The sequence below is a fragment of the Mauremys mutica genome, chromosome 1, assembly GCF_020497125.1.
Source record: "Mauremys mutica isolate MM-2020 ecotype Southern chromosome 1, ASM2049712v1, whole genome shotgun sequence".
Lineage (NCBI taxonomy): Eukaryota > Metazoa > Chordata > Testudines > Geoemydidae > Mauremys > Mauremys mutica.
This window is the reverse complement of record NC_059072.1, coordinates 364,063,072-364,081,609: the sequence shown is the minus strand read 5'-3', so window position 1 is coordinate 364,081,609 and position 18,538 is coordinate 364,063,072. Positions and strand designations below refer to the sequence as shown.

Below are 18,538 nucleotides of genomic sequence, written 5' to 3'. Positions count from 1 at the left end.
AGTTCTACAGAAAAGGACCTAGAGCAGTGGTCCCTAACCTTTTCGTCTGGCGGGTGCCAGATGAAGGACCATGGCGGCAGTCGAGCATCTGCCCAACTGTCACTGAATTTCTGCGGCATTTCGGCAGTGACGCCTCTTGATGTCGTCACTTGTCGGCGGAAAGCAGCATCATCGAGAGGGGTCGCCGCCGAAATGCCGCCAAAATTTGGCGCATTTTGGCGAATAATCAACCGCTGGCCAGGATGCAGGTGCATTTAGATGCCCCCGCGGGTGTTATGGTGCCCACGAGCACCCCATTGGGGACCTCTTACCTAGGGGTTATGGTGGACGAGAAGCTGGATATGAGTCAGCAGTGTGCCCCTTTTGCTGAGAAGGCTAATGACATTTTGAGCTGTATAAGTAGGAGCATTGTCATCAGATCGAGGGAGGTGATCGTTCCCCTCTATTTGACATTGGCGAGGTCTCATCTGGAGTACTTTGTCCAGTTTTGGGCTCCACACTACAAGAAGGATGTAGAAAAATTGGAAGGAATCCAATGGGGCTGGAGCACATGACTTATGAGGATAGTCTGCAGAAGAGAAGAATGAGGGGGGACTGGATAGCTGCTTTCAACTACCTGAAAGGGGGTTCCAAAGATGATTGATCTAGACTGTTCTCCATGGCACGAGATTACAGAATAAGGAATAATGGTCTTAAGTTGCAGTGAGAAAGGTTTAAGTTGGATATTAGGAAATACTTATTCACTAGGAGGGTGGTGAAGCACTGGAATGGGTTCCCTAGGGATGTGGTGAATCTCCTTCCTCAGAGGTTTTTAAGGTCAGGCTTAGCAAAGCCCTGGCTGGAATGATTTAGTTGGGGATTGGTCCTGCTTTGAGCAGGGGATTGGACTATATGACCTCCTGCGGTCCCTTCCAATCCTGATATTCTATGATTCTATGATAAATGGAAATTCATCTGCCATCATGACATCCATTTACCTGACTTGGGTTAGCTCCTTCTGAGTTCTTTGGACTTGACTATGACCTAAATAATCTGGTGCCATTTGTAAATGTTGCCAAATCACTGCTCACCCCACTTTGTAGATTGGTAATAGCTATTTGTTATAAAGTGTTTAAAGACCCTCACTGTGTTTCTCTCCCTTCACAGGAACCTTGAGCATTTCTTGGCCTGATCGATGCATCAACCACCTCATGGCAGCTTTCAACCTCACCCCCTCTGACCCTTCAATATTCATCCTTGCGGGCATTTCTGGCCTGGAAGCTGCTCACATGTGGATTTCCATCCCTTTCTCTATGTTGTACATTACTGGCTTGTTGGGAAATTTCACGGTTCTGTTTGTTGTTTGGAAAGAGGAGACCCTGCAGAAGCCAATGTACCTGCTGCTCTGCATGCTGGCACTCACAGACATTACCACGTCTACCTCGGTTGTGCCGAAAACCCTGTGCATATTTTGGTTCAATTTGAATGGCATTACTGTGGGTGGCTGCCTCACCCAGATGTTCTTCCTTCATGGTGTTTCTGGTATGCAGTCAGCCATTCTCGTGGCAATGGCCTTTGATCGCTACGTTGCCATATGTAAACCTCTGAGATATGACACCATCCTCACCAATGCACGAATAGCTCAGCTAGGGCTTTTGGGTTTGATAAGATCTGTTCTTGTTGTTCTGCCCCTGCCCCTGCTCCTGAGCAGGCTGCCGTTCTGTGCCAACCGCATTATCCCCCATACGTACTGTGAGCACATGGCTGTGGCAAAGATGTCCTGTGGGGATATCACAGTCAACAGGACGTATGGCTTGATGGTCACGTTTGTCATCTTAGGGTTAGACCTGTTGCTCGTTTTCTTCTCCTATGGTCTGATCACTAGGGCCGTCCTCAGAATCTCCACCAAGAAAGCCTATAAAAAAGCCCTCAACACCTGCACAGCCCACATCTGTGTTATGCTGATGTCTTGTACTTTCTTCCTCTTCTCCACTATAACACACCGCTTCGGTCAGGGCATTGCTCCCCACATTCACATCATCTTGGCAAACCTCCATTTCCTTGTTCCCCCCATGCTCAACCCTATCATTTATGGGGTCAAAACTAAAGAGCTTCATGACAAAATGGTCAAATACATTTGCAGGAGATGATCGCTGGGGGCCACTGACTTTAAACCTGTATAAGAAGATTGGGAAGAGATATCTCCTTGTTAATCCAGGGTGCTCTCTCCTAAATTGGCTGAGCTCAACATTGTGGAATTTCATAGTCTGAGGAATTCCTCTCACCTAATGTCTTACCATTCCATCACCAAGCACTGCTATCTGTATTGCTGAGTTCCTTCTCCCTCACCATCACTTGATCTCTTTCAGTGTCACCCTTCAGATCCAACCTTCCATATTCCCTGTCTCTTGGCCTTTCCGTGAATTCCCTACTATGAAAATATACTGCACCTTTCTGATGTAAGGTGTCCTTCCAATACACTCTCTATGAACATGATTCTTGATCAGTTTGACTAACTAAATCTGCACTTTCTTATAGTCAAGAAGAGATATAAACTACAGTGTTGAAATTCTTTATCACATGTGCAATGATCCAGTGACTATAATTTACCTTTGTATTCCATGCCCAATACCTTAGGAAACCTGGAGGACAAATCAAATGTTTCCATTGGAAAGTGCTAATACAGGAAAGCTGCTGCAGGAATTGAGGCCATCCTACTAGAGCTTATTCCTGAGAGTTGTGGAACTGTGTATTTTTGAGAACTGAAATGTTTTACCCTGGATTTGAGGTGTGTGTTGCAACCATATTATGTGCACTCAGTCATTATGAATTACTAAAATAAACACCACATAGTTAGGGCTTAATTGGAAAGTAGTTTTTTAAATTACAGGTCAAAATCTAGATGTCAGTTTCTGCTAATCAGAATAGGAGGAGTGGACAGATTAGTAAATAAGTGATAATGAAAGAAGATAGATGAAAATCTTGGGTCTAGATGCCTCTGATACTAGAGGTTTATTGAAAGTTAGGAACAGTGATTATCAAGTAGGGGTCACTATAAAGCCATCTTGAGAGTCATTTTTCCTGACACCCTTTCTCCACAGCGGGTGAGCAACCTGCCACTGTATTGGAAGGAGGGTGCTTATGGACCAGGAGGCAGCAGAAGAGGGAGAGGCTGCAGCTGGGACAGTCCAGCCCACTCCAAGTAGGTAGAGGATGGGATAGTCAGAATCAACCTCATAGGGGAGCAGATGTGATGTGCAACATCAGTTGGAAGTATATGAAGTTAAGGGGAGTATATATGGACAAATGGGATGGGAAACCCACTGAGGAATAAACCTGTTAAGTTGTTTCAGAGGAAGCTCATTGAGTTAACAGGACCAAACATGCTGTTGAACTACAGAACTGTTAACATGGAGGGTACTTAGGCTTCTTACAATGTGGCTTTGCACATTGCCAAAGCTGGTAAGCCACACAACACAGGTGAGAAACTACTGCTTCCAGTTTTAAATGATATGTGTGCAGTGATGTTAGGAGAGAAAGCAGCATCACAGCTAGATGTGATCCCACTTTCCAATGACACAGGAGTCGGTGGGTGAGATTCTGTGGCCTGCATTGTGCAGGAGGTCAGACTAGATGACCATAATGGTCCCTTCTGACCTGAAAGTCTATGAGACACAATCAATCACCATATTGTGGAGATGCCCACTGATGTAAAATAGCAGCTCCTAGAAATTATTCAGCAGAGCTTTGTGACTGTCAGGAAGGAGTTTAAATTCATCCAGAAGACAAAAGAAAAACTGCTAAAAAGCAAGGACACTAACAACTGTAAACAATTAATAAGCTTATATAATCTAATGCCTGCTCAGTAACTCAGTTCTTAGAACAGAACAAGTCTTCCCTTCACAGCCCAGTGGATATTTGTAAGCACTTATCTTTACCCCCCCCGCGCCCCACCCTGCCCCTCCCCTCCCCGCCTTCTTCCCCCCGCCAGGTGGTCATAAATGTTTAATGCAATTAGAATGATCTCTATATGTATGCACTGTTCTTACTTTTATCTTTGTTCAGGGTTCTCTCTTGACTTGTAACAATGTCTGTCTCCATATGTACAAATAAATGCAAATTAATTAATAAAAAAATGTATATAACTGGCCACTATGGCAGCATATTTTCAAAGCTGCTTCTCAGTCTTCCTGGTACCGTAAATAAACCCCCTTCAGTATTCTGAGCTTGCCTGATTTTTGGGGAAAATAATCTTTTTGACTAACAGTTTTGGCGCAGCGAACCGGGTGTGATCTGGAATCCTCAGAGAGTTTCTCACAACCAGGGATAAAGGTGAGTATCTTTTTACTTACCACCTCTAGCACACACCTTGGTTTGGGACTCCCCGAAGCACCCCTCCACACTCCTTTTTTAATATGAACCATATATAGGATGCACAGGCAAGAGGAGTAAATGGGACTGTGTTTGTGGCCAAGGTTGTTGGGGTGCAGGGATTGCTAGAGGTGAAGGCTGCACTGCCAGGTACTGAGCACCAGGGTGTGTGCTGCAGTGATTGTTGGGGTGCAGGGATCGCTGGAGGCGAAGGCTGCACTGCCAGGTACTCAGCACCCCAATGTGTGCTGCAGTAAACTGAGTACAAGGGTGTGCTCAGTCACTCTCCCCTGAAGTGCCGCTTAACTGGGTATCAGGAAGCTGGGATACAATGTTTTATGAATTGCCCCAGAATGTGTCAACAATACCCTCCACGGGGCGGGCGGAGAGTAGGGGGAGTATCCATTGGTGTATCCCAGGGTGCACCAATGATACCCTCTACAGAAGGCAGAGTTATTCACTGGCCCTGGGGAACATCAGTGATGCCCTCCACAGGAGAGAGACTCATTGATTTATAAAAGAGAAACATAAAAATGTTCAAAAAACTATGGCAAAAATAAATGAAATGAGGGTATAAGTACAACAAATAGCATGTTGTGGTGGTCTGGTCAAACAAAAAATAGCTTAGGGAAAGGGATCGTAATAATGTATTGCAGATATTAAAAAAAAAATCCAAGACCTAAAAACACTCCAGAAGGCTCTTACGTCAGAGCTAAATCAAAAGGCAAATTGCAGCCACAAGCTGAGCGAGCTTAAAGCAAAAAAAAAAAAGGCTCTAAAAGCAAAATTAAAAGGAACAAAAAAACCCCTCGTCTGCACGTTGTATTGTTACTAGCGTGAATAAAAAATACCTTAAAAAACAAATTCAAAATTGGAACCTGGCACACACGGGGGAAAAGCAAGATAATTGGCCCTCTCCTCTTCCTCCCCCCCCGGCCTTTTAACCCAAAATTCATTGGCAGTTCTCCTTGGCCCCTCTCCAAGAGACCACTTGGTGGTCAGGGACAGGTGAAAACGGAGTGGCTCATAATACTTACAAGTACACTCCTCTCAGCACAGAGGAAATAAGGGGTGTGACGTTATTGATATAAACTGGGACCATATAGAACATGGTTTGCAACCAAGGTCCTGTAGTGGCACCAAATCTTAGGTAAAGGGGGTCATCTAAGGTGTCTAAGACCAGGTTATGGGTTGCTGGTTATGATTATGCTGTCTGTGTGTATGTATCATTTTGTAGTTGAAGTTATAAGTATTGGCTCTGTACTGTCTGTATTTTGTATTGTGCTCTGCTTCTGGGTGACACCGCAGACAAGTTGGTGTTAGCCCTGCCTAGCCTGCTTGATGGCCCATTAAGGACCATCAGCTACACAATTGACCCATGGAGAGAAGGCAGACATGCCTTGTGACTCAGCAAAGTATGCAGGGACTGGCTCATGTGACTCCAGACTCCATTTTGCTGTAATTTTCCACAGTAAGGACAAAGAGGTTCTTACACCTGGAAAAACCTATATAAGGCTGATGCCTCATCTCCATCTTGTCTTCAGTCCTGCTTCTTACCTATGGAGGGACTTTGCTACAAGCTGAAGCTCTACACAAAGGACTGAATGACCCATCCCACTGGGGGATGTTCTCCAGAGACTTGATTTGAACCTGCAGTTTATGCCATCACTGCTGCAAGCCTGAACTAAGAACTTTGCCATTACTGTATGTAACTGATTCCATTTAACCAATTCTAGCTCTCATCTCTACCTTTTTCCCATTATGAATAAACCTTTAGTTTTTAGATTCTAAAGGATTGGCAATAGCGTGGTTTGTGGGTAAGATCTGATGTGTATATTGACCTGGGTCTGAGGCTTGATTCTTTGGGATTGAGAGAACCTTTTTCTTTTATCGGGGTGTTGGTTTTCATAACCATTCACCCCAGGACGAGTGGGACTGGTGGTGATACCGGGAGACTGGAGTGTCTAAGGAAATTGCTTGTGTGACTTGCGGTTAGCCAGTGGGGTGAGACCGAAGTCCTTCTTGTCTGGCTGGTTTGGTTTGCCTTAGAGGTCGAAAAAACCCAGCCTAGGGCTGTGACTGCCCTGTTTGAGCAATTGGTCCTAAATTGGCACTCTCAGTTGCGTCCCGCCAGAACCGCATCGTCACAAGGGGCTTACTAAAAAATCTTCCTAATCTAAAGCCTCAAACCCCAAATTTAATATTCTAAAAAAATAAGCCAAATGGTTACCATATATACATTACCTCTCAGGGATCTTTATATCCAAACAAAAGCTAAGTGCCCCAATCTATCGTGGCCAAGATCCCTACAGAAGGACACCAAAATGGTGTTTGGGCCTCTGTTAAATTTAAATCTAAAAATAATATAACCAGTGCCTGCACTGAGTTTAAGGAAGCCTTCCAAGAAGCCTTGGGGAACGAAGCTGGTAACTAGGAACTAATCTTGGCTGCGAACAAGGCAAGGACGAGCCGGGTTCTCAATACCGTGAAAGAAAGTGGGAGATGTATTCCAGCCATGCAGGTATTGCAGACCCAAAGAAAACTGATCAGGCATTTTTAAAGATGTTAAAGGAAGGCTTTAGCTTCCACCTGCAAACAGCCCTTAATTTGGGAGTAAACCCAGGCTCTGATTATGAATCCATCTGTATGTGGGCATCTGAATGAAAAGCCAGACAGGCCAAAGAGATAAAGAGCAAGGCTGCTCGCATTGCCGTGGTAACAGCAAAAGATAATGTAGGCGGCTATAACTGTGGGTGTCTCGGGCATACCCAAAAGAACTGCAGGCGCAAAACCCAAAAGCCTAGTCAGGGACAGAATCATTGCCGGTTGTATCCCTGCAAACTTCACTGACTTTTCAATCTGGTCCTGGTCCTGCCCCCACTGCCCCTCCCCACCCCATCTCACAGTGTTTTGTGTGAGGAGAGACCGGACATTGGGCAGCCAGGTGTCCAAGCCAAATAACTCTGGGTAACCAACAACAGCCCCACCCAGTGTCTCAACCGACTGCCAACGCTTACTCACACCTAAGTAAAGCGGAAATGGCCAGGCGGTTAAATTCCATGACCCGCTAGGACTCAGTGCCCCCCCCTTGCCTGTCCATACTGCCAATGCAGATATAAATCCCTTGAGGCCACACTTACAACCACGGATAAGGGGTCGGCCATGCACAATTCTTATGGACACGGAAGCGTCTGTTTCCATTACTGACCTCCCCCTCCCCACTACTAAACAGTATATTACTATTTCAGGGGTAGGAAGTGCACAGTCACAGCTTATAAAATCTAAACTATTCTTCTAGACTCAGTCTTTTTTTATGTAGCTCCAGATGCAGCGGGGACTATTTTGGGCATGGACGTCCTCTGCGACCTTGCAGCAACACTTAACCTTGCTCAAAGTACAGTTATTAATAAACATATGCTTACTCATACCATCCCCCTCCGCAATGATACATCCCTCTCTTCTGTTGCAACTGCCAAATCTGTGGCTCTTACTTGGGATACATCTAACCCCTTTTCAAGAATTATGTTCCAGGTTCGTCTCTGTTTGGGCAGAAAAGAAGCTCTATTCCGGTTTGATGCCTGCTCATATTTGCCCACCCATCCAGGTTACCAGTCAACTTCCTCCACCTACCAAGCAACCCCACTCAAATCTGAGGCCATGGAGGTGGTAGGTGACATTATTCATTCTTTACTTCAGCAAGGCATACTGGGTCCTTGTACAAGTGCACTCTCTTACGCCCTGGACCCTTCTCGGGTAAAGGTAATAATTGGAGATATACCAATCTCCTAGAACTGGAAGGGACCTTGAAAGGACATCGAGTCCAGTCCCCTGCCTTCACTAGCAGGACCAATTTTTGCCCCAGATCACTAAGTGGCTCCCTCAAGGATTTAACTCACAACCCTGGGTTTAGCAGGCCAATGCTCAAACCACTGAACATACAGGAGGGAAATCAGGTCATAGTATTGGCCATACAAGTACTTCTCTGAAAGTGCAAGAAATTCCAACATGGGTTCTTAAAACCAAAATTAAAATGCATAACTAAATTCATTTTGTTCATATTGTATCCTTTTAGGTAACAAATGTGACTCCCCATGTTAATCCTCCTGGCAAACATACCTAATGCAGCCCTGTGGGATCTGCCCTTGGTACATGTTACACAAGATACCTTTTTCAAATCTGGCCAGTATATGCAACTCCCTACAGGAGGCAGCAGTGAATGGGTAAAGAAACCAGACATTTGGCTTGCCCCCACACCGGACCACCTGGGACCTTACGTGGTTACAGCTCGCCTCCAAAAACATCCAGGCTCCAAGGTAGCAATCTGACTAGCATAGCCCGGGAGCCATCTTCGCTCCCTCCCTGCATCTCACTAGATCTGGACTGTAACTGGGTATTTAGTTTCAGTGGATGTGGGCACACACATATAGGACCCTCCAATTTCAAAATGCAGAATCATAGAATGTGGTGTCAAAGGCCAAACCACCCAAGCCCTTAGACATACCAACACCAGCTTATCTTATGCTCTGACTGCAATTAATGTAGACATATTTTTTTATTTAACAAAATCATTTAAAAAAACCCTCAAATGCTATAGTCAACCTGGCCAAGTCACAAGCTAAAGGTCATGTTAATATTGCAAAAAAAACCAACAACCCCATGTAGTGGGGCAGACTGCCCCACTCCCGGAGAGTGTGGGCTGTGGCAAGGCAGGGCGCCTGCGCAGACAGGGAGCCAATTAGGGAAGGGCTTATTGTGAGCCAATCAGGGCCCAGAGTGGAGACAGCCAATCAGGGCCGTGCTCAGCCCTATAAGAAGGCTGCCCAGGGAGGGAGCAGTCAGTCTGTCCCAGGCCTTTGAGAGGGGAAGGTCAGTCTCCAAAGGTGGGAGACTAGCACCGTGGATGGCGAAGTGCTGGCCAGACTCAGGGAGCAGAAAGGAGCTCTAGCATGCCAGGCCGCAGGCTCTGAAGAGAAGGGAAGGGCCTAGCGGGTGCAAGAGGCCATAGGGGAAGCGGCCCAGGGAAGCAGACAGGCGAGGGGAGAGAAGGAGGACAGCGAGGCTGCTACCAGAGGGTCCCTGGGCCGGGATCCAGAGCAGAGGGTGGGCCTGCATCCCCCTGTTCCCTTCTTGCAGTACCCCCAGCCAGGGGCCATAGGGAGCAGCCACTATAGACTACGCCAGGTCCCTGACCAGAGGGATTAGATGCAGAGGGTGTGGTTGGACATGGTGGCTGTGCTGTAGGACTGCTGATCAACCCCTCCCCCCCACACACACACCCCGGAAGGGGGTGTGGATGGACTAAGGGGCTCTTCCGGAGGGCAGAGGTCCTGAAGAGGACATCGTGAGTTGGGAGCAACGCGGGTTCACACGCCAACCGAGGGCGGGACGACTGACGGGACACCACCAGGAGGGAGTGCTCCACTGGACAGAGCTAATTTCCAGAAACAACCAGCAGGAAGTGCCAGGTGGTGAGTCCCAACTTCATTACACCCCACAATATGTTAAATGTATGCCTGGGTTTCCCCCTGCCCCCTACCCTTTCCTCCCCTGCCCTTGCCCACATTGCAGGCATCTCTACACAACTAATAGTAGCCTCTCTACTTCCTCCAGACTCACCCTCCTCCTTCAATTTCCTTCTTGTGAATCCTTCTGTTATTCCTACTCATGCGTTTCCTTCTTTTTTTCCATTTCAAGTCTAATAAATATGTGGCTAATAATATAGGGTACAAAGCAGGGCTGTCTGAATACCTGGCACCATCCCCTAACAATGCTACACTAATAACCTCAAACTGTTGCACAAAAAAATCCCAAAACCAATTACATTGTTTGCTCCTGTTCTACCCTTTGACCTCGTCCTCTTCTGTTGTTGTGGAAGTCCTTCCTCTTGCAAATGGTGAAGTTGCTGTACACGTATTCGCTACTCAGTGGTGTTTCATCACTGCTGCATCTTATTACGTGTATGAACTATTACAGTGCCAGGCAAACACTTCCATGTTCCTGCAAATTACTGACTCATTTATCCTAGATAATGTGCACCTCCCCGGCCATGTGTTCACTAAAATGACAGCAGCTCCTCAGTAATATAACAACCTATACCTAAACAACACACCAGTTCAACTAGCCAAAAAGCGACTACTCAAAATGGTCCTGGCTGCTGCGTCTGCATTTACCACCGTTCATAACCACATCTCCAAAGGTCACATTCAAAGCCAGCTCTCTGATCTAACCATCACCCAACTAAAAAAACCTGTTTGTAAGGCATCTTATAGCCGCATCTCCTAACAAACTATTGTTCAAACAACAGCTGCTGCTGCTTCTATATTTGTTACTAACCTCTCTTGTCATACGTGGGTACTGTATATACTTGATTATAAGCCGAATATTTTTGGTAAAAAAGTGACGCATTAAAGTGTGGGGGTCGGCTTACAAACGGGTCTAAATTGAATATCTAATACATTGTCATTTTGTTTACTTGGAGCGTCTGCAGGCATGGAGCCCCTCAGCTCCCTGTGTTTGCATTTTGCAGTTCCCAGCCAATGGGAGCTGCGGGAAGTTGTGTGCCACTTCCCGCAGCTCCCATTGGCTGGGAACGGGGAACCGCAGCCACAAGGAGCTGAGGGGCTCCATGCCTGCAGGCACTCCAAGTAAACAAAATGCCCCACCAGCAGCTTACTCTGATGGCCCAGGAGCCAAAGTTTGCCAATCCCTGAACTATAGGATTGGTTTATGAAAGGGTCATCTTGGGGGGGTCGGCTTATAAACAAATGGGCTAATGAATGGGTATATATGGTACTTTAAACACATGCTTAAAAATCTTACTATGTTTCCTACCTTTACTCCCTTCTCCCAATTCCTGTCTCCCTTCCCCCTACCACCTTCCTCAAGCAACCCTAAAACAAATCATGCTTTTCAAAATATTTAAAATATTAACTTTATCTCACTTAAAAATTCATTTTATCAAAAAAAAGGGAATTGTCAGGAAGGAGTTAAAATTCAGCCAGCAGAAAAAACAAAACCTGCTAAAAAGCAAGGACACTAACAATTGTAAACAATTAATAAGCGTATATGGTCAATACCCGCCCAGTAACTCAGTAATGCTCAATAACTCAGTTCTTAAAACAGAAAAATCCCTCCCTTCACAGCCCACCAGATATCTGTAAGCACTCATCCCTACCCGCTCCCACCTCAAACCACGTCCTTCCCCCGCCAGGTAGTCATAAATGTTTAAAGCAATTAGAATGACTTCTATGTGTACGCACTGTTCTTATTTTTACCTTTGTTCTGGATTCTATCTTGACTTGTAACAATGTCTGTCTCTGTATGTACAAATAAATGCAAATTAATAAAAAAATTTATATAATTGGCCACTATGCCATCATATTTTCAAAGCTGCTTATCAGTCTTCCTGGTACCGTAAATAAACTCCTTCATTATTATCTGTGCTTCCATGATTCTTCGGGGGGGGGGGAGCATCTTTTTGCATAACATGACATTATTGACATAAACTGTAACCATACAGATCATTGTTGCAACCACTGTTAAATATTTGCAACAAATATTGTACAATGGTTGTCATGTGAGGTATTTATGAAGAGGTTATGATCTGCTGGTTATAATTATGCTAGCTGCATGTGTGTATCATTTTTGTATTTGAATTTATGAATATGGGCTATGTACTTGTATCTCAAATGTATTTGATTCCAAATAGGCTCAGTGTAGCATTTGGTCAGCTTCTTGAGAAAGGACTATTTTCAGTAAATGCCCAATCAAGAAACACCTTGGTTGACAATGAACTTTGGGAGATGCCAATCCACATCCGAGCTTTCCTGGGCACGTTCAAACTAACATGTAAACAATGTCATTGGTCTGTAAAGAACTGAGTCATACATGGACATGTAGCTTGCCTGTTTGACTCCAGGTTCCATCTTGCTGCTGTGATTTCCACAGTAAGAACAGAGGGATATCCTTCCACAGGCAGAGAATATAAAAGGCCCTGGAAACCCCTCCATTTTGTCTCCAATCCTGCTTCTAACCTCTGGAGGAACCTTGCTACAAACTGAAGCTCTGAAGAAAAGTCTGAATGACCCATCCCAGCTGGGGATGTACTCCAGAGACATGATTTGAACCTGAAGTTTATTCCATCACTGCTACCAGCCTGAACTAAGAACTTTGCCATTACTGAATGTAATTGATTCCATTTATCCAATATTAGCTCTCAGCTATATCTTTTCCCCTTTATGAATAAACCTTTAGATCTTAGATTCTAAAGGATTGGCAACAGTGTGATTTTTTTTTTTGTAAGATCTGATGTGTATATTGACCTGGGTCAGGGACTCGGTCCTTTGGGATTGGGAGAACCTTTTTTCTCTTACAGGGGTGTTGGTTTTCATAACCATTCATCCCCATAATGAGTGGCACTGGTGGTGATACTGGGAGACTGGAGTGTCCAAGGGAATTGCTTGTATGACTTATGGTTAGCCAGTGCGGGAAAAAGCAAAGTCCTCTCTATCTGGGTGGATTGGTGTGTCTTACAAGTGGAGAAACCTCAGCCTTGGGCTGTAACTGCTCTGATTTATGCAATTTTTCCTGAATTAATACTCTCAGAAGTGTTTCACCAAAGGCAGGATCATTACAAGCCTGTAGTATGCAATTCAGATAGATGAGTCTATACATACAGTAGAACCTCAGAATTATGAACACCAGAGTTACTAACTGACCCGTCAACAGCACACCTCATTTGGAGTAAGAAATATGCAATCAGGCAGCAGCAGACAAAAACAGGGAGGGGGGAGGCAAATTCAGTACAGTCCTGCGTTAAATGTAAACTACTAAAAATAAAGGGAAAGCATCTTTCTTTTCTTCAGCATAATAAAGTTTCTATGATGTATTACATCAATGTTCAGTTGTGGACTTTTGAAACAATAACTATAAAGTTTTGTTCGTACTTATGAGCATTTCAGAGATGCAAACACTCTCCATTCCCAAAATATTCATTGCTGTGAGGTTCTACCATATATCAAACTGCACAGCTGCTGCCGTATATTCATGTTGATACAGCAATACATTTAAAGAGAAATTTCTGCTTTGTCATACACTATGAACCAGAGCAACTGGTGAAGAGCTTCTTAAACTATTAAATAATTTTGTCCGTGACACGGGCCTTGATTGAGAACATTCTTTTGGAATTTGTAACGATGGAGCCCAGTCAATCATGGGATGGCATAGCAGGCTTCTGTCAAGGATACACAAAGTAGCTCACTCAGCAAACAGGAATTCTTGTATGATTCTCAAGCAGGCATTGGCTGCTGAGAAGATGGCAGAAGAGCTCAGCAATGTTCTTTCAGTTGCAATAAGTATTGCAGATTTTATGAGGCCATTGTGGAGAAACTAAACAAAGTCTTTGCATCAGTCTTCATGGTTTGAGATGTGAGAGATTCCCAAACCAGAAACATTCTTTCTAGGTGACAGATCTGAGGAACTTTCCCAGATTGAGGTGTCATTAGAAGAGGTTTTGGGTGGATAAATTACACAGTAATACATCCCCAGGACCAGATGGATACTGGTACCACGACTGTTCACCCATCTTCTTAAATGGTCAGGAAAAAAAGGATAAACAGTGATGTGGCAAAGATATCTATGTGCAAAGCAGAATGCAAAGCCTTAAAAAGGGATCCCACCAAATTCTGTGAAAGGGTAACAAAATGGCAGATGAAATTCATTATTGAAAAATGCAAATAATGCACACTGGATAACATAATCTCAACTATGCATATAAAATGATGGGGTTTAAATTAGCAGTTACTACTCAAGAAAGAGATCTTGAAGTAATATTGGATAATTCTCTGAAAACATCCACTTAATGCATTAGTAGGAGCATTGACTGTGGATCAAGGGAAGTGATTATTCCCCTCTATTTGGCACTGGTGAAGCCACATCTGCAGTACATCATCCACTTTTGGGTCCCCCACTCCAGAAAGGATGTGGACAAAACTGGAGAGTGGCCGGTGGAGGGCAACAAAAATGATTTGCGGTCTGGGGCACAACTTATGAACAAAGGCTGAGGGAACTGGAGTTATTTAGTCTGCAGAAGTGAAGATTCAGGGGGAATTTGATAGCAGCCTTGAACTACCTGAAGTGGGGGTTCCAAAGAGGATGGAGCTCGGCTGTTCTCAGTGTTGGCAGATGACAGAATAAAGAGCAATGGTCTCAAGTTGCAGTGGGGGAGGCTTAGGTTGGGTATTAGGAAACACTATTTCACTAGGAGGGTGGTGAAGCACTGGAATGGGTTCCTTAGCGAGGTGGTGGAATCTCCATCCTTAGAGGTTTTTAATGCCTGGCTTGACAAAGCCCTGGATGGAATGATTTAGTTCGTGTTGGTCCTGCTTTTCACATGGGGTTAGACTAGATGACCTCTGGACGTCTTTTCCAATCCTAATCTCCCATAATTCTATAAACACACACATGGAAGGGCATGCACACACACACTCAGGGACATGCGCACACACACACACACACACATATTCCCGATCTCCAATCCCCATCCAGGAGGTGTAGTCTGAGAACCCCTGACAGATTGGGCCTGCTGAGGAGATGGTGAGAGGGAGACACCTCATTGGAGAATCCCACAGAATTGGGCTGAGCAAAGGCTCTGAGCAGCTCGTTAGCTGAGGAGCAGCGTCAGCACACAGGTTGCTTTGTGCAGGGTCCTGGCAGAACATTAGGCGACTGCACGGTCAGGCAGCAGATGAGACAGGTTTGAGAGAGGCAGCAGCGCCTAAGGTCAGTATTTACCAAAGTGCCTTTGTGGATCTAGCTCTGGATGCCTTTCTGGAAGATGCTTTAGTCAAACACAAGTTAAGATGGTTCAAAGCCAGGGGGGCTGGCTGGTGACGCTTGGAGTAAACAGCCAAGGTCCCGGACCTCCACTTCTCACTTTCAAAGAACTCTTTCCTTCTTTCTTTGTACAAGGAGCAGGCTCCCTGTAGCACCATCATGGGGCAAGAACACGGTGTGGTGCTGTATGATGGAATATGACAATTGTCATCTTTGTTGCTGACACAAATATGCAATTGCAATAAATCTTGTACAAAGTATGTCATGTCAGGTGTCAATGAGAAAGTTACGATTTGTTAAGTATGATTATCCAGTGTAAATATGTTTATCATCTTTGTGTCTGAAGTTATGATTATTGGCCATGGACTTGTACCTTACACATGTGTTGTGTGCCTGGATAACACTTCTGAGGTAGATAAGGCCAGGCAGATATGTACTGAGACCCAAGAAGGCCACTGAGCTCTAACAATGGGCCATAGAAGAAACACACATCTGCAAAAATATGACCAATGGCTTCCCTTCTGATGCATCAAAGCATGTGAGGACATGTGATATGCTCATGTGACCATGGACTCCCACTTGGGCCAGTAATTTCCAGGCAACTGGGCTGTGGGCTTTGCTTGGGACAATAAAATTCCATGCAGAGGGCAGAGAATATACAAGGACCTCAAGACACCTCCACCTTGTCTTCATTTCTCTGCACTGGGTTTCCATCAAGAAAGCTCTGAACAAGGACTGGTGACCCCAACCTGTCTGGGTAAATTCTAGAGACTTTTGCAAGCCAGCAGTTTATTCCATCTCTGCTATGATCCTCATCTCTGAACACTGAAAGACCACTTGAATGTATCTGATCTATTAACCATTTGTAACTCTTCTTCTTTTCTTTCATTATTTAACCATGTCATTGATTTTCACTGACTGCTCATCGTGGTGTCCAGTGGCTGGCTGGTGAGCCAAGGGCTGGGATCACTCAGGACACTGCATTTTTGGCTTCTAATTAACCAGTGTGGTGAAACAGATGTTTACATTTGTTACTGGCTTGGTATAATCTAATGAGAGAACAACCACCAGTCTGGGGTGAATCTGCCCAATTTCTTGGCAGTTGGTTCTGAATTTGGCATCCTCGTCTGTGTCCTACTGAGCCACTCTGACACATAGACATCAGTGACAGATGCTTCACAGACTATTGCTCACTACTCCCAGGAGGTATCCCCCTTTTACAGATGTGGAAACTGAGGAAGCATGAAAGGAAGTGTCTTGAGGCAGGAACATAGCCCATGAGTCCCTAGCTGCTGACACCTCACTTAGCCTCTCTCAGACCTGGCTTGTACTATCCATGCACCCACTGACAGCATCTGAGGATTTGGCTCAAGTTATTTAACTAGAGATAAGGCATCAGCAGAGACCAGTGAGCTGGGAGGTAAGATGACTATTTATTATGTTTACTGTTCTGCTTCCAAAGGGCCCTAATGAGTCGCACACTCCATTGATGTGGTTCCTTGCAGCACACCGTTCAGCTCTATGCTCTGTAGAGAGTTCCAGGTAGCGTCTCGTCCCTGGTAAACAAGCAAGACAAGGCTGAAGAGTGAGCTGTGTGGAAACCTGTTCTGGGGTCATAGTTTTCAGCTATTTCTTTAATAAAATCCCCCTGTTTAAGAACTGCAACTCCACTGATCATGAGATACAAATAGCCTCAGTGTCTAATATAACCCAGAGGAGCAATGCCAGTTCATGGCCAGAGCAGTGGTGCTGGGGGGATGGCAGTGTCAGGACTCCCAGTTTCTATTCTCAGCTCTGTCACTGACTCATTGTGCGCCCTTGGGTAAATCACTTTACCTCTTCATGGCTCAGTCCATCCAGGACAAGGGGATAATGCTGCCTAGCAGCCTAGCTACAGAGCTTCTAAATGTAGTGATCAAAAGTGGCATGTGGAGTGTATGTTAGACTCAGCTTCACTGCTCAGCTTTAGCCCCTGAGCAACACATCCCCTGTAGTTCCAGATAAGGAGCCCCGTACGTGGGTAAATAGCTGGCTAGTGGAAGCTGTGCTGTTTATCTCCTGCCCTGTGAAATATCGAAGCCACCCCGACCTCTGCCCAACATCCCGTCTTCCCAGCTAATGCAGGGGTTTGTCCTTCCACCACTTTCAGCTGTTGTCCTCCTGGCTTCAAAGCTGATCCCTTGCCTGCTCCCAAGGCCTGGCTCAGGGCAAAGGGCTCCCAGTCCATCCCCATTGCAGGTTTATCCCTTTCTTTGTAATTTTGAAGTTTTGCCTAGAGGGGAATCCTCTGTGGTTTGAATCTGCTTGCCCTGTAAAATTACCTTCCATCCTGATTTTACAGAGGTGCTTCTTTTATTTTTTCTCTTTATAATAAAGTTCTGCTTTTAAGAACCTGATTGGTTTTCACTGCCCTAAAAACTGAAGGGTCTGGTCTGTGTTCATCTTGTTGACCTATCTGGTTGGTAGATTATTCTCAAGCCTCCCCAAGAAAGAAGGGGCTTGGGGGGGATATTTTGGGGAAACAGGAAATCCAAGTGGTCTTTTTACTGAATCTTTGTCTAACTCACTTGTTGGTGGCAGCAATACTAATCCAAGGACAAGGAAGGATTTGTGCCTTGTGGATGTTTTTAACATAAACTGGTAGAAATAAGCTTGGGGGGTCTTTCATGCGGGTCCCAACATCTGGACCCCAGAGTTCAGAGTGGTGAGGGAACCCTGACAGGGCCCACAAGCTCTATGATGCACAATCTTATCTGCCTGCCACACTGCCCTTCTCCCAACCCAGCTAGGGAGTCCATGCTATTCCCCAGGCATCTGGTTGTTCAAAATCTGGAACTGTTTAAAAAAAAAACCCACACACACAAAAAACAAAGCTTTGCCAGTCCATGTGTCAGAGGGAAACATTCCAACTAGAACCACCTTGAGGGAAGATGTGTACCAGCAGCATTGCCTGGGTGGAAGAAGCAGAGTAAGAGGCCCCAGGGGTCATGGTAGCTAGTTCTCTGAAAAACATCCACTCAATGGGCAGCGACAGTCAAAAAAGTAAACAGAATGTTGGGAATCACTAGGAAAGGGATAGATAATAAGACAGAAAATATCATATTGCCTCTATATAAATCCCTGGGATGCCCACATCTTGAATACTGCGTGCAGATGTGGTTGCCCCATCTCAAAAAAGATATATTGGAATTGGAAAAAAGTTAAAAAGGGCAATAAAATGTTTAGGGGTATGGAACGGCTTCCGTATGAGGAGAGATTAATTAGACTGGGACTTTTCAGCTTGGAAAAGAGACTTCTGGGGGTGTGTGGATATGATAGAGGTCTATAAAATCATAACTGGTGTAGAAAAAGAAAA

General features: G+C 45.0%; 1 protein-coding gene across 1 annotated transcript; it reads left to right on the top strand.

Annotated features, from left to right (window-relative positions):
• The first annotated feature begins 1,190 nt into the window (after nt 1-1,190).
• LOC123377033 (putative olfactory receptor 52P1) lies at nt 1,191-2,129 on the top strand. The gene has a single exon (XM_045029418.1). The coding sequence runs from the start codon at nt 1,191-1,193 to the stop codon at nt 2,127-2,129; it is 939 nt and encodes a 312-aa protein (XP_044885353.1).
• Nucleotides 2,130-18,538: the final 16,409 nt, after the last annotated feature.